The following is a 21931-nucleotide window of genomic DNA, read 5'->3' as shown; positions in this document are numbered from 1 at the left end:
TTTCTCTTGAAATAATTGGCTTTTCTCTGTGGGGTCTGTAACAAAAAAAAAGTGTCTGCAGAATCTGAACCTGCTGTATAGAAGCCAAAGTAGATGATGATTTAGAACTTCACTGGCTTTTTTTTTTTCCCCCTAGAATGTTATCTCTGCATTTATCATGTTGCAAAAAATCTCTTTCTCTGAGAAATGATAAACCCAAGGCACAGGGGCAGTTCTTGAGATTCTGGGTGATGGAAAGCATGAACGAATAACGATTTTTGGGATCCTCTCCCACACGCCAAACTCCAACTGATGCTTGGAGATGGAAGAATTAAAGCGTTGCATTGGAGTTCCCCAGTGGTGAATTCTGAAGTCCCAAGTACCTTTTCAGCTTTTATTTTCCTGCAGTTATGGCCCAAGGGGTCCATGCAGCAGATATGAGTAACAATTCTCCCAGGTTTGAAGCGCAGGTCAGGGCACAAACCCGCAGGCCATGTCATAGGCAGTGGCACTTCACAGCAGGAGCTGCCTGTCCTTTCATGGAACAAAACGCAACAGGAGGACGGAGGAGAGCCCCATTGCAGACCATTGTGGGAAGGGGAACGGTGCATCCCTGTCCCAGAGAGGCTGCACAGGGACATAGAACCCCACTGCAGACCATTGTGGGAATGGGAACGGTGCATCCCTGTCCCAGAGAGGCTGCACAGGGACATAGAACCCCATTGCAGACCATTGTGGGAAGGGGAACGGTGCATCCCTGTCCCAGCGAGGCTGCACAGGGACATAGAACCCCATTGCAGACCATTGTGGGAAGGGGAACGGTGCATCCCTGTCCCAGCTCGGCTGCACAGGGACACAGAGCCCCATTGCAGACCATTGTGGGAAGGGGAACGGTGCATCCCTGTCCCAGCGAGGCTGCACAGGGACATATCCAGGTGCCCAGCGGAGAAGCAGGAGGCTGAAGAACCTGCTTGATAACGATACTTCTGAACCTTTGTTCACTCCTTGACCCGTCCCTGGCTGTTTCTCCTCGGCCATTCCGTCCCACGCCACCCCTTCCTCCTGCCCTGCCCCGGACCGCGCCTTTGCCACCCACACAGGCAGCCGGCTGCCGCCTTTGTCGCCGTGCCCGAGCCTCGCGGGGACCGAGCCCTCGCCGTTGCGATGGTTGTGCAACAGCAGCGCGCTGGCGCTGCGGGAGACACCGCGGCCCGGGCGGGATCTTCGGCGGGCTCCCGCGGGGCCCGGCCGGGGGCTCCCCGGTGCGCGAGGCGCCGCCGGGCCGGGGCGGGACCCCCGGGCGGGGCCGGACTACGCGCCCCGAGCGCCCCTGCGCGGCGGGGCGGGGCCGCGCGGCCCTACAAAGGCGGCGGCGGCGGCGGGGCGGCCGCTACTCACCGGCACCGGCGGGCGGGCGCGGGGCCGCGCTCCGGCTCCAGGCGCGGCCATGAGGCGGCTGTAGGGCCCCGGGAGCCGCCGCCGCTCCGCTGCCTTCGGCCGCCGCGGGGGGCTCGGCGGGGCGCGGCTCTGCTCGGCGTGGATGCCGGCCGGGGCCGGCCGCTGCCGGCACCATGCACACCGTGCAGAAGGACACCACCTTCACCAAGATCTTCGTCGGGGGGCTGCCCTACCACACCACCGACTCCTCCCTCAGGAAGTACTTCGAGGTCTTCGGGGACATCGAGGAGGCGGTGGTGATCACGGACCGGCAGACCGGCAAATCCCGAGGATACGGCTTTGTAAGTGCCGCTGCTGCCCGCTCCGCTCCGCCGCGGGACGGGCGCTGCCCCCCGGGCGCCGGGAACGCGCCGGCAGCGGAGCCTGGGCTGGCGACAGAGCCCCGGTATGCCCGGACAAACTCCCGCACAAAGCCCTGGTGTGGCCGGACAAACGTCCCGCTGTGGCCGGACAAACTCCCGCACAAAGCCCCGGTGTAGCCGGACAAAATCCCGCACCAAGCCCCGGTGTGGCCGGGCGGACCCCCCGGTGGCGCGGAGCTTGTGCCCGCTGCGGGAGCGAGGGGCTGGCTCCGGACAAAGGCTGGGCTGGGGACCCGGGGGAGCCCCGCGTGATGGCCGGGGCCGTGCCGTTCGTTTCAGCACCTGCTCCCCCCTCCCGGTGCCCGTGCGGGTCCCGCATCCCGCCCGCAGCTGCGCCGGGGGTTTGGGGAAGGGCTCCGCTGGCTTCTTAGAAAAGGCTTCTTAAAAAAGGTGGAGGGGCAGGGGAAAACAGCTGGCACCCGCCCAGCGGGGAGTGCCCCCTTTTCCATCGGGTCCCGGCAGCCCTTCCCAGCTCGCCGTGCAAGCGAGGCTGCACGAAGGGAGTTCAGCTCCCGATTCAAAATAGAACAATAAATAAACTCCACTTTAGTGCCTGTTGCTGGAGTGTTTACAAAGCGCTGTTGCTACAAACAAGGCTGTGCTCGATTCCAGGTGACCATGGCAGACAGAGCTGCTGCTGAAAGAGCTTGCAAAGACCCAAACCCCATCATTGACGGCAGGAAAGCAAACGTGAACCTGGCGTATTTGGGAGCAAAACCAAGGAGTATTCAAACTGGTGAGGCATCCGGGAGATCCCATCTCTCTGTATTAGAATAACTCGCAAGACAAGGAAACGAGTTCCTCGGGCTGGAGTCATCTGATCTGACGATGCACATTTATCTGTCCCCCATAGTTCTGATTGTTGGCTGAGGACACTGCATGGTCCAGTTACCTCTCTGCTGTATCTTCTTCCTCAGCCCTACTGCACTAATGTTACTCAAAAAAAGTTCATTTCACTCTGTTGAAGCTGTTTCCTTCCACAGTTTGCCTGTTAACCTCTTTGTTACATGAGAATTAACAGTAAGATCCACTTTGTCATTTCTCCCTTTGGTTTAATGCCCACAGTACCCAGTGTGTAAAATAAGGCTTTATACCCCATTGTCTGTTCCATTACAGCACGTTCACACTGGGCTTTCATCATGAATTCCCATCTGCTCCTCGTGCATATCACATATGCATGTTAAATTTAACTTGTTTCTAAATGGGGCTCTGAATTTGCTCACATGCATAGCAGATCAAATGCAGAGACGTGTGCTGTAATTCTGCCTGTGTGTTACAAGTTGAATGGTACAATGGATGCCATTCATTAATATTTCTTTTTTTTTCTGAACTTTTTTTTTTTAGGTTTTACCATAGGTGTGCAGCAGCTACATCCAGCCTTCATTCAGAGACCCTTTGGGTAAGTGGAAATGTTTCCTAACGGTCTGTTTGAAATCAGAGTCACAAATCAACTTCCTCATTATTTAAAATGTGTGAAAAAAGCCTTCGCCATCAAGAGTGGACAGTTTCAACAGCTGTTGTTAATGTTCAGAGTACTTTATTTCTGGTGGAGATTTCAGAAGTTTTGTGCATTTGTCAGCTTTAATGTAATTCCCAAAGATCCTTCTTTATCCTCAGTAAATCTTAGTCATAATAAACCCAGTGCTTTGCTCTCTGTTTTGCCAGCTTCAAGAATTCACAGGAATTCAAATAAATGGAAAATACTTTCTCTATTATAGTACTTAAGGTGTCAAAACAATTAAGCAAATTCTGTTCGCTTGTTTCTCAAATAAGATTCTCTGCTTCCTCTGTGCCATTTCCCACGTAATAATGCTTAGGATACAGTTTTATCCCAGAAAACAAATTGCATTGGAAACAAAGTCTGTTACTTAATGAAAGTAACATTAGGTCAAAAATTGATTTTGGACAGATGTTATACAAGGCTTGAATAGTCTGCAAAAGTGGGCTTTTGTCCGCTGTTTTCAATGGCTTATACCATCCCTACTCGGTTAGAAAAGTCCTCTTTTTATACATCTAATAGGATCTGGCAGCTGCTCGGCAAAAGACAAGTGTGCTTCACGAGAACAATAGTGACTGTCATACTGCCCTCATTTAACTGTTTAATGATTGATGCAGCTCTTTTTTTACACCATTTCAGAAAGTGAATATTGATAAGGTTTTTTATTATTATTTTCTAAGAGCATTAAGAAAGTAAGTGCATTTTTTAAAGCTTTTGAGCACTGCCCTGGTGTGGTTTTTGTGTGACTCTAATATAAATAGATGGGATTTTGGCCTTTCAATACTTCATCCCTTCCCTGCTCTCTTCTTGTTTTTTTGGGGGTGTTTTTTTGTTTTGTTTTGTTTTTTTTTTTTTAAGAAAAAAAAACCTGCTAACAATAAAACTTTCATTCCTCTGCCCTTATGGCCGCAGTTGCCAACAGCCTGGGTAATCTCATTCCGATGAGTTTGATGTGAGAGGCTGTGTTGCCACAATAGTGCACACCCAGTGTACGTGTGCTGTGTGCGGTTCAAACACGCCGCTTCTCGCAGGCGGGTACAGCTCTGCTGGAAGGCCCTGGAAAACATCTGCCATGAAAGGAAGAGTCTCCCCTTTTCTGGGGCAAGAGCCACGTTAGTCTGCATAGACCAAATGCTGCTTTTTAATAGTTCTCTTTGCATGGGGGCTGCAAGAGCTTTCACAGCCCCCAAACAGCAGCACCTTGAGATGTGAACCCAGAGACTTTTGCATGGGAGTGCAGGAGAGAAGTTGCCAATAAAAGCAGCCTCTGGCGAGTCCTGCCATGCATAGGAGCAAAGAGCAAAATGGTGAAGCCTGTTAAAACTCCTCTTGTTGGCAGGAGCACCTTGCAGATTATCTGCAGTTTTCTGGGTGCCCTTTCTACCCCGCAGCCGCAGCTCTTGAAAACATTTTTTTTTTTCCAACAGTTTGCTTTTGGTTTCACATCCAGAGGAGTGTGGGATCGACTGATTACATATTCCTTGTGATCTAGACAGTTCCTGTTGCAGTTCTTAGGCATTGGTTTCATCATTAAACCAGCAGAGCTGCAGTTAGCACATACAGAGGAGAACATTATAAATTATTTATCAGTTGCCAAGAGACAGGAACCAGGAGAATGGAGGGCTGGAGGCAGGGGATTATATATCATTATTTGCAAGCATCAGTAAACAAGAATTTAATTGAATTCAGTCATTGCTGCAGCAGAATCACTGGAAATGTGGGTTTTGCAGATTGTGTTTACCTGAGCACCACCTTTACCTGAGCACCACCACTGGGGCTGCTCTGTGGCTTCTGAGCAAAGCCTCAGGTGCTCAGTCGAGCAGCAGAGCTCGGCTGCCTCTTTGTCTACTCAGTAGACCAACAAAACTAAGAAGCCTGCCAAGCTCCACTCCTGCATTCCCTTGGACCCACAATTTCCTTGGTCCTCAGTGGGACATGAGGGCAGATGAGGAGTTTGTCAGGGTCTGTCACTGAACTGCTGGTGCTGTTTGCACCACGCCGGGTGGGTCCCGACCTTTCCCAAAGGAAGCTCAGTGGCTCAGCTGCTTTGCCCCTGGTGTGAGATGTTGCCTGGCTCTCCCTCCTGCAGTTCCTGTCTCTGCAAAGTGTTTGTGCCCAGGGGTTGGCATTGTGGTTTCCAAAAGATGATTGTCACGGGGCACAGGGTGCTTGGCAGGGCAGGAATGAATGAAGAGCCGTTAACTCCTGGGCAGTTAACGAAGAGCAAGCAGCCAGTCATGTCCCAGCTATCAAGCCACAAAACGCAGGTTTTGGTGAAACCTGAAATGAATGGAAACTATGAAAATTACCCAAACACCAGAGAGGATTATTTATATACTGAAAGCTTCCTCCCCCCAGCCCCAGACACCTAAATGTAGCTGTAAATATTGCCAGGGCTATGTGGAACAGAAAGAGAAACCACGAGGAGCCTCTCTCCTTCCTCCTGCTGTCCTGGCAGGGGAGGCACTTGCACAGCAGACAGCACGGAGTCAGTAGTAAATCCTGTTTGGAAAAGAAGTTTCTAGCTTCTTGTAACCAGAGATCTTAACAGTAATGCAAGGCAAAGGATGTGTCTGTGACTTGGAGATCCGGCTGCTGAGTTTAGGGAAGCAGCATTGGGCCTGGGGCTCAGCCTGGGGCTTGCAGACTGTGCTTTGCTTGGAGGCACCTGGCAGTGCTAGTGTGTCCCTGCAGCTGCCATGCTTCATGTGATCAGGTGATGTGGCAGAGCTGCTTAGTCCCACCTCGTGGTTCCCTCCTCTGGGGCTCTGGAGGTGGAAGCAGGTTTGAGTGTGTGCAGGGAGTGGGGATTCCCTGGTTCTCTGTGCTTGCTGCTCTGGACACAGCATATGGCAGATGCATTCCTGTGGCTGTGCCTCAGCGAAGGAGCTATCTGTGTGGGAGATCTACCAGTGGCTGAGTAAGTGACTGAGCTCTTGCAAACATGAAGCTGTCTCTTGTGGCAGGATCCAGCTCTTTCCATAGCTGCACATTGGATGTCATTGCTCCAGAGACTCCATCCATGTGTAGTTCCTTGTTTTGGTGGCTCCCTGCCTCTGGCCCACATTTGGTCTCAGCAAGATCTCAAAGAGTTAAATCTCTTTGAGTTTAAAATTTCATGCATTGATGCTGCTGCAGTTAGAAAGTGAAGAAAGTCTCTCTTTGTGTGAGCCCAGCCTCCCTTGCAGCTGTTTATCCTTAAAATTTCTCTATTGGGTTAAAAATAAAAGGCAACAAACTTTCATATTTTCTGTGGTTATGGTTATAAAAGGGCACGTGCTGTGCCCAGCCTCTGTCAGCTGGCATCCCCCTGCTCCAGCTTCCCACTGCCCCCTTACCCAGAGCTGGAAGCTGCAGGATCCCATCCCACTCTGCCAGGCTCATGTGGATGGAGCACCCAGCACCCGGTGTTGTCCTGTGCCAGGAGCATGAAAGCCTTGGGGGGAAAGGGGGCATTTCCTAAGAAATGTCCAAAGCCTTTTTCCAAACGGCTTCAGCTGCTGGTTCTCATGCATGGTGACTGCTGTTCAGACCAAATGCTTGCCAGTCGGAAAGAAATCCCTTTCTTATTTTATATTATTTTATTTTGTGGTTTTAAGTGTAAACATGTATTTATAAGCAGCTCAGACAGCTTTGAGAATTTTCTTGACCATCTACTTCAAGGTGTCAAGTGCTGGTGTCAGACCCAAAGGTTTGGTGTGCCTATTTTTTGGGTTAGGGCAGAATTTGCTCATGTTCTGCCTGTAAACCAATACAAAAGTGTGGTCTGCTACAGTGACCTCGCCCTTGGCTTTGTGAATGATGTGTGAGCTCAGATCTGTTGCAAGGGACAGGCTCTGGGTGAAGGATCTGAGCCATTCCTGGGCAGTCAGGGCATGAGCTTGTGTGTTGGAGAGACAGCCTGAGCTGGCTCTAGCTTTGTTTTTACAGCACATGGCTTGAGGCGTGCCATCTTCTCTGTGTGATTCCTTTGCCTCTGGTGGATTTCCTCTCCATCCTCCTCAGCAGCAGAGACCTGAGTCCTTTCCCGTTGGTGCAGGAGCTGGGCAGTGACAGATCCAAAATTCACCTGTGGCTGGTGCCACAGAGTCCCAGCGTGGCAGATTGATGCACATGTCTGAATTTGCAGAGCAGCTCAGCTTGTGCTTGATCTCATGTTTCCTTTGAGCAGCTGTTGGCATATGGGCCCCAACTCATAGTATTAAGCACATGCCCAGTAATTCGAATGATGAATGCAGCCCTGGGCATCCTGCCCTGGCGCTGAGGGCACCAGCCAGGGAACCAGACAGTTGTTGTGCTGATAATTTGGTAGCAAGGACACCGGGTCACTTCTAAATACGACTTTTATGAAGAACTTGTTCCCCACGGATGGGAGCAAGCTACATACCAGAGCTAAATATACTCCATGATCACAAAAGATGAAAAGTCCTGGACCTCGGAGTTAAAACTCAGTCTCCTGTTTCTCAGTCTCCAAGTGCTGTAAACAGAGTTGTGCTGTCCCCTGCAATTTCCCTGTCACCAGCTTTGAGCATTTTAGCTCTCTTCTGTCAGAGTTGAGCTGCCCTGGCCAAAGCAGAGAGGCTGGAAAAACCATGCTGCATCCAGGCATCCCCCACGATTCCAGCTTGCAGGAAGGTGTGGAAGGATTAGATTGAGATGTCTTAAATGTTCTACTGCCACAAAGGCACAACTGGTGGCTGAGATCACCAACTCTTAAAATGGAATTTCTTTCTTGACTGAGAAATTACTTAATTACTTGTTTTATCAATGTAGGCCTTCTTTTATCAAAAAGAGATATTTCATTGCTTTTTCCATAGCTGAAGCATTCTACTTCAAAATACTTCGTCTTTCCAAGAAAGGGGTTTAGATAAAACTATAGGTCAGTGAAAGGGATCATGTGTAAAGAAAGAAAGGCCATTAAAAATGGAACCTGTTGAAAGTAGTCACTAATGTGTATTATTCCAAAACTTGTCAGGTATTTCAGAAGACTTCAGAGATGTTTCTGCCATCAATTTTCTCTAAATTGCAGAAGAAAATTGGAAAGCTCAATCAAAGGCAGAATTCTGGGGCTTCCTGGGTTGATCTGTTGGAGACCCTGGTTTTCCCTACCATCCTACACAAGGATGTGGAAGGACTCAGTTCCTGTCATGCACTGGTGTGAAACAGTCCCTGTTTCTTCTGTCAGTTAATTTCTGGTTTGGCTGTGCTGATAACTGCAGAGGGGAGGGGTTTTTCCTTCTCTGGAGAGCTGACTAGTTGTGGATAAACTTCCATGTGGCTTTTTCCTTGGTGCCAGATGGCTCTTGTTTCAGGCAGATGTTATCTCCTGCTACCTGAGTGTTTTTCAGCCTGCTTCTCTCCAAAACTATTTTTGGTCTGGCCCAGCATGCCTTTGTTTAGGATCATGGATTTCTTTTTTTTTTTTTCCTTCTTCCTTTGGGTGTGGGGGAAGCAAGATGCAGAGGATAAAGCTATTGAGCCTGGCTGTAACTCATGGTGGAGCTCAACATGTTGATCTCAGACTCTTGGTTGAGCTGAGAAAAAGTATTAGATCTTTGTGAGATGTACTGCCATCTGTAGTCTGCAGCCTTTTTTTTTTTACTTCTTTCTGTTTTTTCCCCACTTACCACAGTCTGGGACAGTCTGCTGTGGCACATCCTGCCTTGGTGATTGCAGCTCAGTCCTGTACCTGTTTGCACAGGCTGCTGTGTAAATCTTCTCAGAGGAACAGAGAAGGGTGAGGAGAAGGCAGACAGGCAAATTGGTTCCAAGAGGAGCAGAAATTGTCTTGACCTCTTTGCTGTTTTGTGTTTGTGTGGTATTGCAGCAGGTGATGATAAATCCCATGGATCTGCAGAGTTCATCCTTGTGTGACTTTGAGCTGGCTGGGATAGCTGCCTGATGAGGCAGAAGCTGTTGGCATTTCAGTGCATTTTTAAATCAGCTTTAGTAGGGACATTTCAGTAGTTGGAGGTTTGTCGTGTTGTGGTTAGAGCCCAGCCGTGTCAGGGAATGGTGAGGGATGGTCAGGGCACAGCCGATGTCCTGACCTGCACCCAGGTGTGAGTGCATAAACTGTGATCCCCTCTTGGAGTGAGAGTCCTGGTGGGCAGGCAGGGACATCCTGCAGCCTCCTCCTCATGTCTGGACTGGGAACAGCACCTGAATTTCTGACATTTCCACAGCCTGTCATCGTGGCTGGGGCCCCTATGATACCCGTGGCCAGCCCTGCCTGCACTCCACACACGTTTTCTGAGTGTCTCCTCGAGGTGAGTGCTTGCTGGCTTGGGAGTGTCCCTCAGGAACGATTCCTTGGAGTGTGAATTACACCAGGATGTGTGCCTGCATCTCCAGCTGTGCCGTGGTGCCCTGGCACTGCCAGTGCAAGTGTGGGGTGGGCTTCCCAGAGCAGCTTTAAACTCAGGAGCCCACTTCAAAATACACCTCTGGATCTGCCCTGCAGGCAGTGCCTGGATCTTGTATTTGTGGGGTTTTTAGACAAATGAAGGAATGATGAATTTGACTCCATGTTTTTAGAAGGTTAATTCATTATTTTATGATCTGTATTGTATTAAAGAATGCTATACTAAACTGTACTAAAGAATACAGAAAAGATTAGAGATTACTTACAGAAAGCTAGAAAGATATTAATGAATTTTATGATTCTTTCTTCAGAGTCCAACACAGCTTGGCCCCAGTTGGCCAGTAAGTCAAAATGATTCACAGCAAAAATTAATTAAACAATTACCTGTTGGATAAACAATCTCCAACCACATTCCAAAGTAGCAAAACACAGGAGAAGCAAATAAGATAATATAATTTTTCTTTTTCTCTGAAGTTTCTCAGCTTCCCAGGAGAAGAATCCTGGCGAAGGGATTTTTTCAGAAAATACAACAGTGTCACCTGGAAGTGTCACATCACCAGGGGCTGAGCTCAGCTGGTTCTGCAGCACCCCCAGACCTCCTGCCATCACGTGCTGTGGCAGTGTGGGTGTCCCTGTGGCAGCCAATGGGTCAGCTCTAGTGGAAATGGAGGCCAAATTCCTGGGGTCAAATGCCAGAATTTGTGCCTTCGCTGGCAGACACAAAGGGCTCTGTTTCTTTTATTCTTCAAGCAGTAAAAGGCTGGTCGTGGTGGTGGCATTTGTGTGCTGATCTCTGTGAGGCTGCCAAGAGCCCTGTGCCCCTCCTTGTTTCCCAAATGTTTGTGTGATGCCGTGTCCCTCCTGACAGAGGGGTGCAGCTGTCTCCACCTCTTCAGAGCTGACAAAACCAGCTCCCAGCAGGGCTGGCAGAGACCGAGGGCTCAGGAACTCCCACCTTGTTGCTCTCCCAAACCCGTGCAGTGTGCAGGAGCAGCTTGCAGGAACAGCTCATGGTTCATGTGTAGGAAGTCCTGCTGGATGGCAGAGAGCTGAGAAGGTGCAGCTAAAGCACATTTCAGGTGTAAATCTGATACAAAATAGTCAAATACATGAAGTGTCTCTGAAATGAGCTCTGCTGATGAGAGCTTGTTCCTCTTCCCCATTGTTTGGGGAGAGAAGTGAGACACATTTCCTCCTGACTTGTCCTTTTTTCTTGCTGTCCCCCAGCCAGCCCTGCTCTTCTGCTGTGGTGGGGAGACCTGGGTGATGGCAGGTTTTGAAAGGGACATTTTCATCTGCCTGGAGCCACGGGTGCCTCCCCTGACATGTTTGAACATCTCCACCCAGGCCTGCACAACCCTTTAGTTCTGTCCCCCACCAAAGCAGGACAGAGCCTGTGTCCCTCTGCCAGTGACCATCTCTGTTCTGGTTCATTTCTGGCTGCTGGGGCATGGTGCCACGTGGCCAGGAGCGTGGGCTGGCACCAGTCCCTGCTGTCCCTCCTGCTGTCCCTCCTGTGCCACTGCTGCCTCTGGGCTCAGGTTTGGCCGTGCTCCTTGTGTTGGGTGGCCTTTGCCCGTGGCTCCTGGTGGTGCCAGCAGCATCCCGTCCATCTGCTGTTCACAGGGTGACTTTGGTGTGTGGTGGCCACGGCTGATCACTTGGTTGGTGTTTTATAATCACACCGTGTGTGTTTTTTGATGAAGTTCTCTTCTGGCTGGCAGAGCCCATCGTGGGGGATGGAGAACTGCAGGGAGGGAGGAAGGGAAAGGCATCCTAAAACACAGATGTGACTCATCCTGTAGAAATTCAGATTAGAGTTTGCTGTTTTCTAGAAAGAGAACTCCAGAACTCCAGCTTGCTTTTTTAAAAAATTGATCTCTTGAAAGATCATGTTCAGGAATAATGGAAGAGGGGGAAATACTTTAAGATTTTCTGTGGATGCTAAATGTAGCCAGCAGAGAACTTCATCCTACTGCACTGGTTTGTTTTGTTTGTAGCTGCAAGTCATCAAAGTGACCTTACTTTGGGTTGTGTTTTGTTTTGATTGATGAATTGCCATCTGTCCACCTAATTCAGAAGACCAAATTGGATAATATCTTGATTGAAATTTTTAGCTGAACTATTGAAATCCTACAGACCTAAAGAACCTTCCCTTTTACATTGACATTCCCTTTAGAAGCAGATCATGGAGTTGCTGAGTGTGTTTTTTAGTGCAGTACCAGCTATTGTGAGTGATGTGTGCTTGTGGGCTGGTGGGATGGATTTCTGAGAGTGGGGTCCAGGGGTACATTCTGCCTTCCAAGCTAATGGTGCTTTTTATTCCAAGTAGCACCGAAAAGCTGGAATTTTTCCTTGCTGAAGGAAAAATGTAGTGCAGGATGTTGCAGATTTACTGTCTGAGCCCACTGTGAAGCTCCATGTCTGAAAGCAAAGCCAACAGTGCAGAATTTCTTGGGATGAGCTGGGGATGTCCACTCACCCTGATGGCACCATGTCCCCCACGTGGGCTGTGCCAGCTCAGGAGAGCAGGTGGGTGGCAGAAGGGACATAGAGGAGCTCCTCAGGCAGGGTGATGCTCAGGCAGGATTGCCAGGGGTCTCTCGAAGTGTCCTGGTTTATTCGTGAGTACAGGTGGAATTCCTGTGGGCAGGAAAAATGCAGGCCCCTCTTCTGCTCCTGCCACCGGATGGTTTGTAGTGGATTGTGCATTTTTTTGTTGCATTTGTGGAGTGATTTTAACTTTGTTGGGCCCTGGAGTACCAGGGAGGCTGGTGGCAGGGTGAGACAGGCAGGGAGAAGTGAGGAGCAGCCAGAGCATCCATCCCAGTCTGGGATGCAGGATGTTGGCTGATCTACCAGGGCCAGAGCAATGAGCACGGACTGAGCCTGCTCATGTCATGCCCAAGGGCCTGGGGGTGCCTCTGCAGAGCCTTTCCCCAGACCCAGAGAGCAGCATTGCACCTCGGAGTTATTTAAAACAAAATTAAAGAGAAAATCCCCCTCTGGGTGGGACTGAGCCCTGCTCCTCCAAGAGGTGGCTGCCACTGCCTGGTGTGAGTGTGTGACATGAAGTGCCCTTGGTGCCTAAGCTCCAGCTCTGATTCAGCTGTGCTGGCCGCAGTTTAGATCAGAGCTGAACAAAAAGGGATTCTGTGCATTTCTGCTGCCTCATCTCATTCCTGTTACCCACAGGGTGATGCTGGGTATGGTGTGCTTATGGGCTGAAGGACTGTGAGGTCCCTCTTGCTGTCCAGGGGTTTCTGGTGGCCTCAAAGAAGGTCTTGCACTGAATTAAAACCTGCTCACCACCATCCATCCTCCCTGGGCATATGGAAGGACCCTGATTTCAGAGGCAGTGTTGCTGTGTGGGGAGAGGAGAGCAGTCATTCTCTTGTCATGCAAATTGACAAAGCAAAAACAAACTGCATATGGGAGTGGGAAAAGGAGAGAAAACTCGGTTCAGATGAGCCCTTGTTTGTGAGAAGCGTTTCTTCTGTCTGAAGAGCAGATTAAACCGTCCAGTGCTGGTTGTAAAGTAAGTGGGAACATCCCTGTAGGTGCTGGGTAGGAGGGACCAGCCCCAGGTGGACCCCAGCAGGCTGCAGGGGGTGGCTGAGATTTAGGATGCTCAGATGGAATGAGGGTAACCATGTACAGCCTTGTGAACAGCCTGTGGGAGGCTTTTAAAAGTGGTTATGTTTGAAAATGTGCTGTCACACACATCCACACAAAAATCCCCAAAATATTTGAATCTGCATAATCTCTCTGCAGAGTTTTGCCTTGGGGATTTTTTTGTTGGCCAAAATGGGTTTGGGGACAGGGTGGCACAAGCTTTTAGGAGATGGCTTTGCCTTATCCTGTGGCCTTATGTGTTTCAGCAAGCAGTGGCCAAAGGGACCTTCTCCCTAGGGTGCAGGTGGCTCTGATCTTCCTCTGGTACTGGGCCGTTTGCTGGTGATAGTCTGCACCCCCTGTTTCTTAAAAAAACCCCAGATGTGTCACCCTGCCTCACTCTTCAGGCCATATAAATTACCTATTTTTTGCCTGGCCCGTGGCAGTTTCTGTGGAGGTACCTAAACCTTCAGATTTGCACAGTTTTTGCCTTGTTTGAGACCTGACTTGACATGAGCCCTTTGGAAAATACAGCCCTTTCATTTTGATGGGTTTTTTTTCCCCCCTCCCCTTTCCTCCTCATTAGCAGTTTCTAACAAATTAGTAGGCACTCCTGCATTAATCACCTCCAGGATCTCTCCATCTATGGCCTTTAATTGACTGTGACATTGTTAAGTTCCTCTCAGCAGCACAGCTCCTCAGGGCAGGGGCAAGCTGCACTTTTGGGCCCTCATGGAAAGGGCAGCAGAGATGCCAGGGGCAGATGTGACACATCATGGACACAGGAGTGTCACCGCCCTGCCAGCTACTGGGGGGAGGAAAGCCGCATTAATATCTCGTGTTTTACAACAAACACCCTGTAGCATTCCCTAAACATGCAGTGTTGTGGAAACATGGTGTAAGTGTGTAGCAACTGATAACACCTGGCCGGCTGGAGGGCCTGGGGTCAGTGGTCATTCCTGGTGGGACACGTGGAGGGTGACAGGTTGTCCCTGCTGCAGGAGGTGTCCCGCAGGGGCTGTGGCTCCTCAGGACCCTCCACCCAAATTTGGATGGAGAATACAGGAAGCAGAAAGGCTGGCAGGGTGTGTGGAGGCTGAGGAAATGAGGGTGAGCCAGAGGCTGTGTCATGGCCTTCCAGGGAGCTTATTTTGGATTTCAGCAGTCTGGATAGTGGGGGATACAAGCCGTGGGGACCATGGTGTGGGTATTAGCAGCAGCCCGTGCTTCACCTTGTACTACTCCACCCTCAGGTCTAGGAGTGTTTGCTTTTCCTCCCCACCCCGGGCAGCACCGCTGGGCAGCACCGTTTCCATGGCTGACACACCTGAACTTGGGGGAAAGAGAGGCCAGGGCGATCCCAGCCCCTCACTAACTCTCTCCCTTCCCCTCCACAGACTCACGCCTCACTATGTTTACCCCCAAGCCATCATCCAGCCCAGCGTGGTGATCCCCACCCCCGTGCAGTCCATCACGTCTCCCTACATCGACTACACGGCCGCCAGCCAAGCCTATTCCCAGTACACCACAGCTGCCTACGACCAGTACCCCTACGCTGCCTCCCCCGCCGCCGGCTTCGTGGGATACGGCTACACGGGCACGGTGCAGCCGCCCCTCAGCGCCGGCACGCCCGCGGCGCCCGCCGCCGCCTTCGTGCAGTACCAGCCGCAGCAGCTGCAGCCCGACCGCATGCAGTGAGGGCTCGGCTGCATGCCGTGAGGGCTCAACTGTGTGCCCGCATGCAGTGAGGGCTCAACTGCGTGCCCGCATGCAGTGAGGGCCTGCCCACACGCCATGAAGGCTCGCCTGCACGCCCTGAGGGCCCGACCGCGTGCCCTGAGGGCCCGCCGGCCTCCCTGGACAATCTCTCGCCGTGCAAGGATACGACCAGGACAGCAAAACAACAAAAAAAAAAAACTATAAAAGAGGCAAAAGCGACGCAAGAAAAAAATTAAATCACCCCAGGCCCTTTATCCCCCCGTATGTAGGTGCATATCGATACCTAAGCTATTTATAGTGTTGAGGGCGAACCCAAATCCTTGCAGTCTGATTGTGCTTATGAAAGTGGACTTCTGGTAAGTTTTTTTTTTCCCCCTTTTTTTTTTTTCCTTCAATCTGGACTGATACTGTCTTGAAGATGTTCTAAAAGCGGCTGAAATGTTTCACAGGAAAACGACAGATTCTTGCACACATCGCAGTCTGCTTCCATCACCTGTGGTCTTCTTTCTGCCCCCTTCCCCATCAGCCCTTCCTTCCTCATCCAGCCTACAATCCTCTTATTTACTGGTGAGGTACAGAGGTACTTGGAGAACATGAAAAAAAAAGCAATCTTATTTTTTGGTTGTACAAAAACTTTGTAATACTCAGAGATGCCTTACAGAAAAAAAAAAAGCAAAAGAAAAACTATTTTTTAATATTTATTGCGATTTTATTCGCATGAGCTGTGAATTGCAGACAGAAGAATAGTAGTAAGTATCTGCCTTGTTTAATTCTCATTTTACTAAATTATTGTATGTAGGTAAAAAGTTCTTAAGTAATTGCTGAATCACTTCAACATGCAAAAGGGAATATTGGCTTGAAGGAGAGCAGAATATTCCTTTAGTCAACGCACTGTACTATTTTCTTATTGTAATTGTTACTCTGTTAAGATTATCTCAAATTTAGGTATATTTTTAAATGCAAAAAACCAACCAAGAATACTGAACATTTTGTCTACTTTGGTAGATCTTTTGTTACAATGCTGCAACCTATGAGACATTTACAGTATTTATGTAAAAGAGATTTGGGGCTGTTGGCCAGCAAGGTTTAGGAGAATATCGTGAGTGGAGCAATAGAGAAAAAGGTGTTATGTCACTGAACAAATGGGTAAATGTAACCTTTTTATGCCTGTAATCCAACAGCCAAATAAAGGAAGAGAACAGGCGATGTAAGTGCATTTCTACAAAGACAGCAATAAACTATTTTAACTTTTAAGATTATCCAGTGCTGTATGGTACCATGTTTGCTTGGCTGCAGTGCCTTGGGGAGTATTTCCCAGCCCACCTGGACTGGGCTGTACCCTCCAGTGTGCCAGGGTGGGCTGTGACAGGAGCCCTGCTGCCACCCTGGCAGCATCAGCTGCTGCCACCACCCAGCAGCGTGTCCCCCTCTGCCCTTGCTCTGCGTGTCCCGAGGCACCTCAGGGTTTCTGAGCTCACAGAACGCCGTGGGCTGGTGCCAGCTGCTCCCTCACACTGCGTGCAGCAGGGGTGGGAGGTGCTGCCATGCCGGTGCGGCTCCAGAGGCAGTAGGGGCAGACGGGATCTCATCCCAGAGTTTTCAGGCCATCACTTAAAATAAGTTAGGGGTTATTTTTCTAAAATTGAATTTCTCTGAAAGAGAGTAGGCTGCTAGAGCCCTGTCCTGGTTAAGGGGATTTGCTGAGGGTGTCTCAGATCCAGCAGAACCAGGCAGGTGCCAGCAGCAGAGAGACTTTCACCCTCGAGCCTCATTCGCTGCTCTGGTGCTGCATTTGACTTCCCCCAACCAACTTGCTTTAGAACTTTGGTGTTCAGGTTTTGACAGTTACAAACTTCAAGAATCCATCTGTAAAAGTAAATAAAATTACTGTTTGCTCATGCCAGTTATCTGGTTCATCTCCACAAAGGTCACAGCAGGCCTGGTGCCAGGAAGGGCAGTGTTTTTGGCACCAGCATCTGCTGCTGGTTCAGGTGGTGATGCCTAAAGCCATCCTGGGGGAAGAGGATGCTGTAGGATGAGAGCAGAGGCAGTTCAGCACTGTGGCTGCCCTGGGGAGCTTAAATGCCCACGGTGGGCACATCTAATATCAGCAGTAGCCCTCAGAATAAAGAGCCCCTGGGAGTAAAGAGCCCATCTCATTGAATGGAAACAACTCGCTCCTGCCTTGCTGGTGTTGCGTGAGAATGCAGATCCTGGTGGGGCTCTGCTCATCCTGCCCGGGGTTTTGCTTACAACCATGTGGGTGACATTTATTTCCTTTTTAAGTAATTACTTTCTGGAACTGCTGTGGGGCTGCCAAAGCAGTAAGAGCCGAGCGCCGCATCCAGCCCGGCGCTGGCGGAGCCCGGCCTGGCCCAGGCCCTGCCTTTGAAGTGCTATCGGGGCTGGAGATTATTCAGCAATTCTTCTTTCTCCCTGTCAGGAGTCCTCCTGAGGAGAAGGGAGGGGAGGATTTTTGGACGGGGGTGCTGGGAGCTGCTGGGGAGCTCTTGGCCCCTTTGCAGCAGCCCTGAGGTGCCCGTCCCCAGCAGTGGTGCCTGGCACGGCTGAGCTGGGCTTTGTCTCCACCAGAAACACACATCTTCCTGCTCAGTGGGGACAGCAAGGCTGCTGAACGTGGATTTGTTGAAAAAACCCATGTGTGCAGTGCGCTCTGAAGTGAAAAGGGTGATGCTTTTCCATTTAGCTGTCTGATTTCCTGAAAGGTTCCAAGCTGCCAGGAAGCGAGGGCGCAGGCGGCGCTCCCAGCGCCATTCCTGGATCCCGCTCAGGTTTGCCCCGGGCTCGTTTCGAGAAACAGCCACATCAAAACAGCAGCCCGACCTGCCTCCTTCCTGCTTGCAAAAACCCGGCTGTGAAATTGCGGAATCACGGGCTCTGCCATCCTCCTTCCCGCTGGGAGCGGGGCTGTGCTGCCAGGTGGTGCTGGCAGCCTCCGGAAAGGAGCCCAGGCACTTCCCTGTCCTGTGCGAGGCTGGGAAAGTGGGAAGAGCTCCAAGGGTTGCTGTGTTAGAAGGACAAGAGCTGAACTGCAGAGTGTGAGCCGTGGGGTGTGGGTGGGAGGCAGAGGCTGCCTGGCTCCTGGCTGATCAGGGTGGCACAAGTGCTTAAATAATTTTAAAATTGCTTAAAAGTATAATTTAATTTCTTTTTTAGTGCATTACTTGGTGGAGCATCCTCTTCCACCTCCTTATGTGGTCCCAGCACAAAGAAAGCTCATTCTGGGCAGCTCAGCTCTGCTGCAGCCAGCCAGAAGCCAAGGGAGGGGGGTCACAATGCTGGTTTAAAAGCTTCAGTGAGCTACAGGGACCAGGAGGAGCAGCCAGGGCTGGGTGGTTTTGGCAGCACAGCCCTGGCAGCACCATCTGCTTGGCAGGTTCCAGGGGTGGGACCAGCTTTGGGGGGGCCAGACCTTGTCCTGGGCACATCCCTGTGGCCATGCTGGCAACTGACCCAGCCCAGGCCACCTCTCAGCAGCTGTGCCCACATGCCCAGTCATTTGCATGACAAATTCAAATCTTTTTTATAGGAAACCATCACACTGGGGCTGTCAGGGGGAGGTTTGGCTTGTGTGGGCTGGGGCATGTGCAGCCCCTCTGCTGCCATGGGGAAGTGCCACCATAAATACCAGCGCTGGGGTGCTGGCCATCATCTGGATGAACCCAGGCACAGTCTGGCATCATGTCCTGGCATCACCTCCCTTTCCACCTGGCAGCAGCGAGTGAGAGACAGCCCTGCACCCCAGGGTGGCTGCTGCCAGACCTTCCCCACTAGCCTGCCATGGAAAGGGGATGTCTTGGGTGGGATTTCTGCCCTTTCCAGGCACTCCCTCTCCCTGGGGTGTCCCCTGTCACAGAGGCACAGCCAAGGGCTCTGCTGCCAGCTGCCTGAATCTGCTTTTGACGAGGAGCAGGGGTTGCCCAGCCCTTCCCTCTGTCTGGGGGACCCTTGGGCACCCCCACGGGCTCCTGTCAAGTTCCAGAGCTTTGCAGTGGCACCCCCAGCCAGTGGCTATGCCCAGGATGGGATGGGGGCATGGGGGGACACTGCCAGCCCCCACAGCCCTGCTCCCCTGCCTAACAAGCCCCAAAACTTTGCACTGAGAGGGAAAGGCTGAGCACACGATTTATTTGCATAGTAACTGGACTGCTGTTAGCACTTATCCTTTAAAACAGAGTTGACAGCAAAATGTTTTTAGCCCCTCAAATACAGGGAATGCTAACAGCATCCTTTTTTTTTTTTTCCCTCTCTCTCTTCTGGCTGAAACTTGTTTTTCCCTCCTTTGTGCCTCTCTGAATCCTGCCAGCATAGAGATTCCCTTGTTCAGAGAGCAAAAAAAAAAGAAGAGGGGAAAAAAAAAACCAACTAGAAAAAGAAAAACTTAAGCCTGGGATTAAAAACCATCACTAAAATAGTTTGAATAACAAAGTCAACTGACTGGCCGGTGAATGCCTGTCACGTATCGGCCGGGCACGGTCACGTGTGGCACTAGATAGTTCCTGGAAAAGCTTCTGCTCAGCCTGATAGACCTGTGCCTGCTGATACTGCTGCACCCACTCCTGGAGGGCTGTGGGAAACTTCCTGACAGGGAGATAAACTGGGGGGGAATAAATAAATCTCCCTTGGGGACCAGAGGCAATGGGTGTTCTTGAGGCTTTTCCACCCTAGTGGTCCTGGCACACCAGGCCAGCAGGACTCTCTGCCCTTACTGATGTATTTAGCAAGGGAATTTATGGTGGGTTTATGGGGCTTTTTTTCCCCTACACAAATTTTTCACATAGTTTAAGCTGCGTAAAAAATCAAAAATGGGACCTTGCATGAGATAAAAGCAGAGGGGCTGTACCTCCCCCAGGCAGAGCCAACTCAGCCTTGTCAGACACGTGTGGGGCCATGCAGCCATGGAGTGTGTTACTAAATACTAAACCTAAGTAACAGTTTTATCCTCTTGCTGACTCCAGCAGCACAAACCTGGAAGCAGAGGGATGCAACAAGGCACAGCGACAGGAATGATGGCTCAAATAAAGCCACACAGTGTGGGAGGGCAATTAAAGACTCAGATTTATTAGCTGTGTGCCCATGCTCAGGAGGGTGATGAAGCAGTTGGAGATGGAAAAGTTGGTAATGGAAAGGTCAGAGATGGAGGTTTGTGAGAGGATGAATCAATGAGCACCCAAAATCCCAGGAGCCAATTTTTAAAAGCATTTGCCCACATAAAAGTGGAGACTGTGGCCTTTTATAAATCAGCCAGGAACATATCTTGGTTTGAAAATAGCACTGAGCATCTTATTACATGTTTAACACTCAAAAAATCTTTTAAAATCAGACTCAGCTCACTGGAGTGGCTCCTGTTCGTGGATAAACACGGGGGGTCAGTGTGTGCAGATACTCACGGCCATTTGTGGTCTCCTGTAGCATCCTCTGGTGTGTTTGCATGAGCTGCTGACAAGTGAGCACCTTAAACAAACCCTGAGCTCTGCAAAATGAAAGTGAAATGAAATAAATGAGTCATGCCATTAGCCTCCTCTGAGCTGGCTTTAAAATTAGCAGGTTTTAGACATAAACATGGTAGAACGAGCCCTGGGGGGAAGAAAAGTCCTCCAAAAACCACATCCTACCTTCTTCTCAACAGCACACATTGCTCTTTATTTCATGCCACTTTGGTAAGGTAAACTAATTTGGTTTCCTGTTTCCAGTGAATTTTATATGTAGAAAAACATTTATATTATATACATTATAAATCTGATTAGAAACATGTATGTATGAACAAACACATGATTTTTATCAGTAGCTGTGTGTATTCATGTGTGTATGTGAAAGAATACACATAAATGCCTTATTTCAACTGGCATTTTAACTTTTATTTCACAAATCCTGGCTCCTGAAGATGCCAGGTGTGCACAGTTTAGAAGATAATTTAAAATGAGAAGCATAACAGCAGTGCAACCAAATTTAATGGCTGGTAGCACAAGCTAATCTGGGGCAAAACCATGTCCTGGACTGAGCTCAGGCTTCAGCAGAGTGGGAAAAACAGTAAAAATATCCCATGCTGGTGTGAGAGCCGTGCCTGGAGATGGAGCAGACCCCAGGGACATCCCCCATCCTTTTGCCCACTGCTGCCATACATGCTCAGGCACTTTTCCTCTGTCTGTCTGTCTGTCTGTCTTTCTTCCTTCCCCTATGTCCTCCTCAATCAGCCAACCACGGGCACTTCAGCCTTAGTCTGCTCAGCCCAGAACACAGATATTTTGGGCATCTGCAATCTGGACGAAAGCTCCAGTCCTGCCAGGAATTCTGCACAGGCTTGAATGGAAAAAAAATAAAAATATCCCATGGAGTTGGGCAAAGGCTGCCAGGCTGCCCAGGGGCCTGTCCCGCAGGCAGGGAGCAGCCCCAGCCCCTCTGCAGCCGCCAGCCTGCAGAGCCTGCAGGAAAGATAATAAATTAAATCCAAATGTTTATTCCATTGGCACTGTCCGGGTCATGTGCCTCGTGGAGCTGGAGAGTGCAGGAATATTTTCTTGTAGCTGTCGAATAAACTGCTGGAAATGGTTGCTGTGTAGAGATCCTGGAGGAGGCAGGGGCTGAGACCTGCTTGGATGGGTGGATGGATGGATGGATGGATGGATGGATGGATGGATGATGGATGGATACACACACAGGAGTTGGGACAAATTCAGAGGCTGGGCCAAGAGCTTTGTGCACAGGCAATGGTTTTGGGGGCAGGTGTGGGGGTTTGTGTGCAAGTGAGACACTGGAGATGTGGGCATGTGGGGACCTTGGATTTCCCCTCCCTCCTTTGCACACACACAGAATTAACCCCTCCCATCCTCATCAGACTCAGTGAGCTCTGGATGTGCAGGGCCCTGACTGCAGCACAGCCCAGCTGTGCTGGGTGTCCTGGCTGCTGCAGGTCAC

The 21931-nt window shown here is 50.3% G+C and overlaps 1 protein-coding gene across 1 annotated transcript; it reads left to right on the top strand.

The window, feature by feature from the left end:
* Positions 1-1345: 1345 nt before the first annotated feature.
* Positions 1346-16254, top strand: RBM38 (RNA binding motif protein 38). The gene is made up of 4 exons (XM_064391146.1): positions 1346-1718; positions 2412-2535; positions 3144-3198; positions 14674-16254. The coding sequence occupies exons 1-4, from the start codon at positions 1551-1553 to the stop codon at positions 14972-14974; spliced, it is 648 nt and encodes a 215-aa protein (XP_064247216.1). The 5' UTR covers positions 1346-1550; the 3' UTR covers positions 14975-16254.
* The last annotated feature ends 5677 nt before the right edge of the window (positions 16255-21931 follow it).

The sequence above is a fragment of the Passer domesticus genome, chromosome 16 (genome assembly GCF_036417665.1).
Source record: "Passer domesticus isolate bPasDom1 chromosome 16, bPasDom1.hap1, whole genome shotgun sequence".
Taxonomy (NCBI): Eukaryota; Metazoa; Chordata; class Aves; order Passeriformes; family Passeridae; genus Passer; species Passer domesticus.
This window is presented reverse-complemented; position numbering and strand designations above follow the sequence as displayed.

What these genes read in the sequence shown, in the direction of transcription:
- RBM38 (XM_064391146.1), top strand. Translation starts at nt 1,551, where the DNA reads ATGCACACCGTGCAGAAGGACACCACCTTCACCAAGATCTTCGTCGGG. An exon ending in ACCAAGGAGTATTCAAACTG is followed by an intron (nt 2,536 to 3,143) that starts GTGAGGCATCCG and finishes TTTTTTTTTTAG; the next exon opens with GTTTTACCATAGGTGTGCAG. An exon ending in TTCATTCAGAGACCCTTTGG is followed by an intron (nt 3,199 to 14,673) that starts GTAAGTGGAAAT and finishes TCCCCTCCACAG; the next exon opens with ACTCACGCCTCACTATGTTT.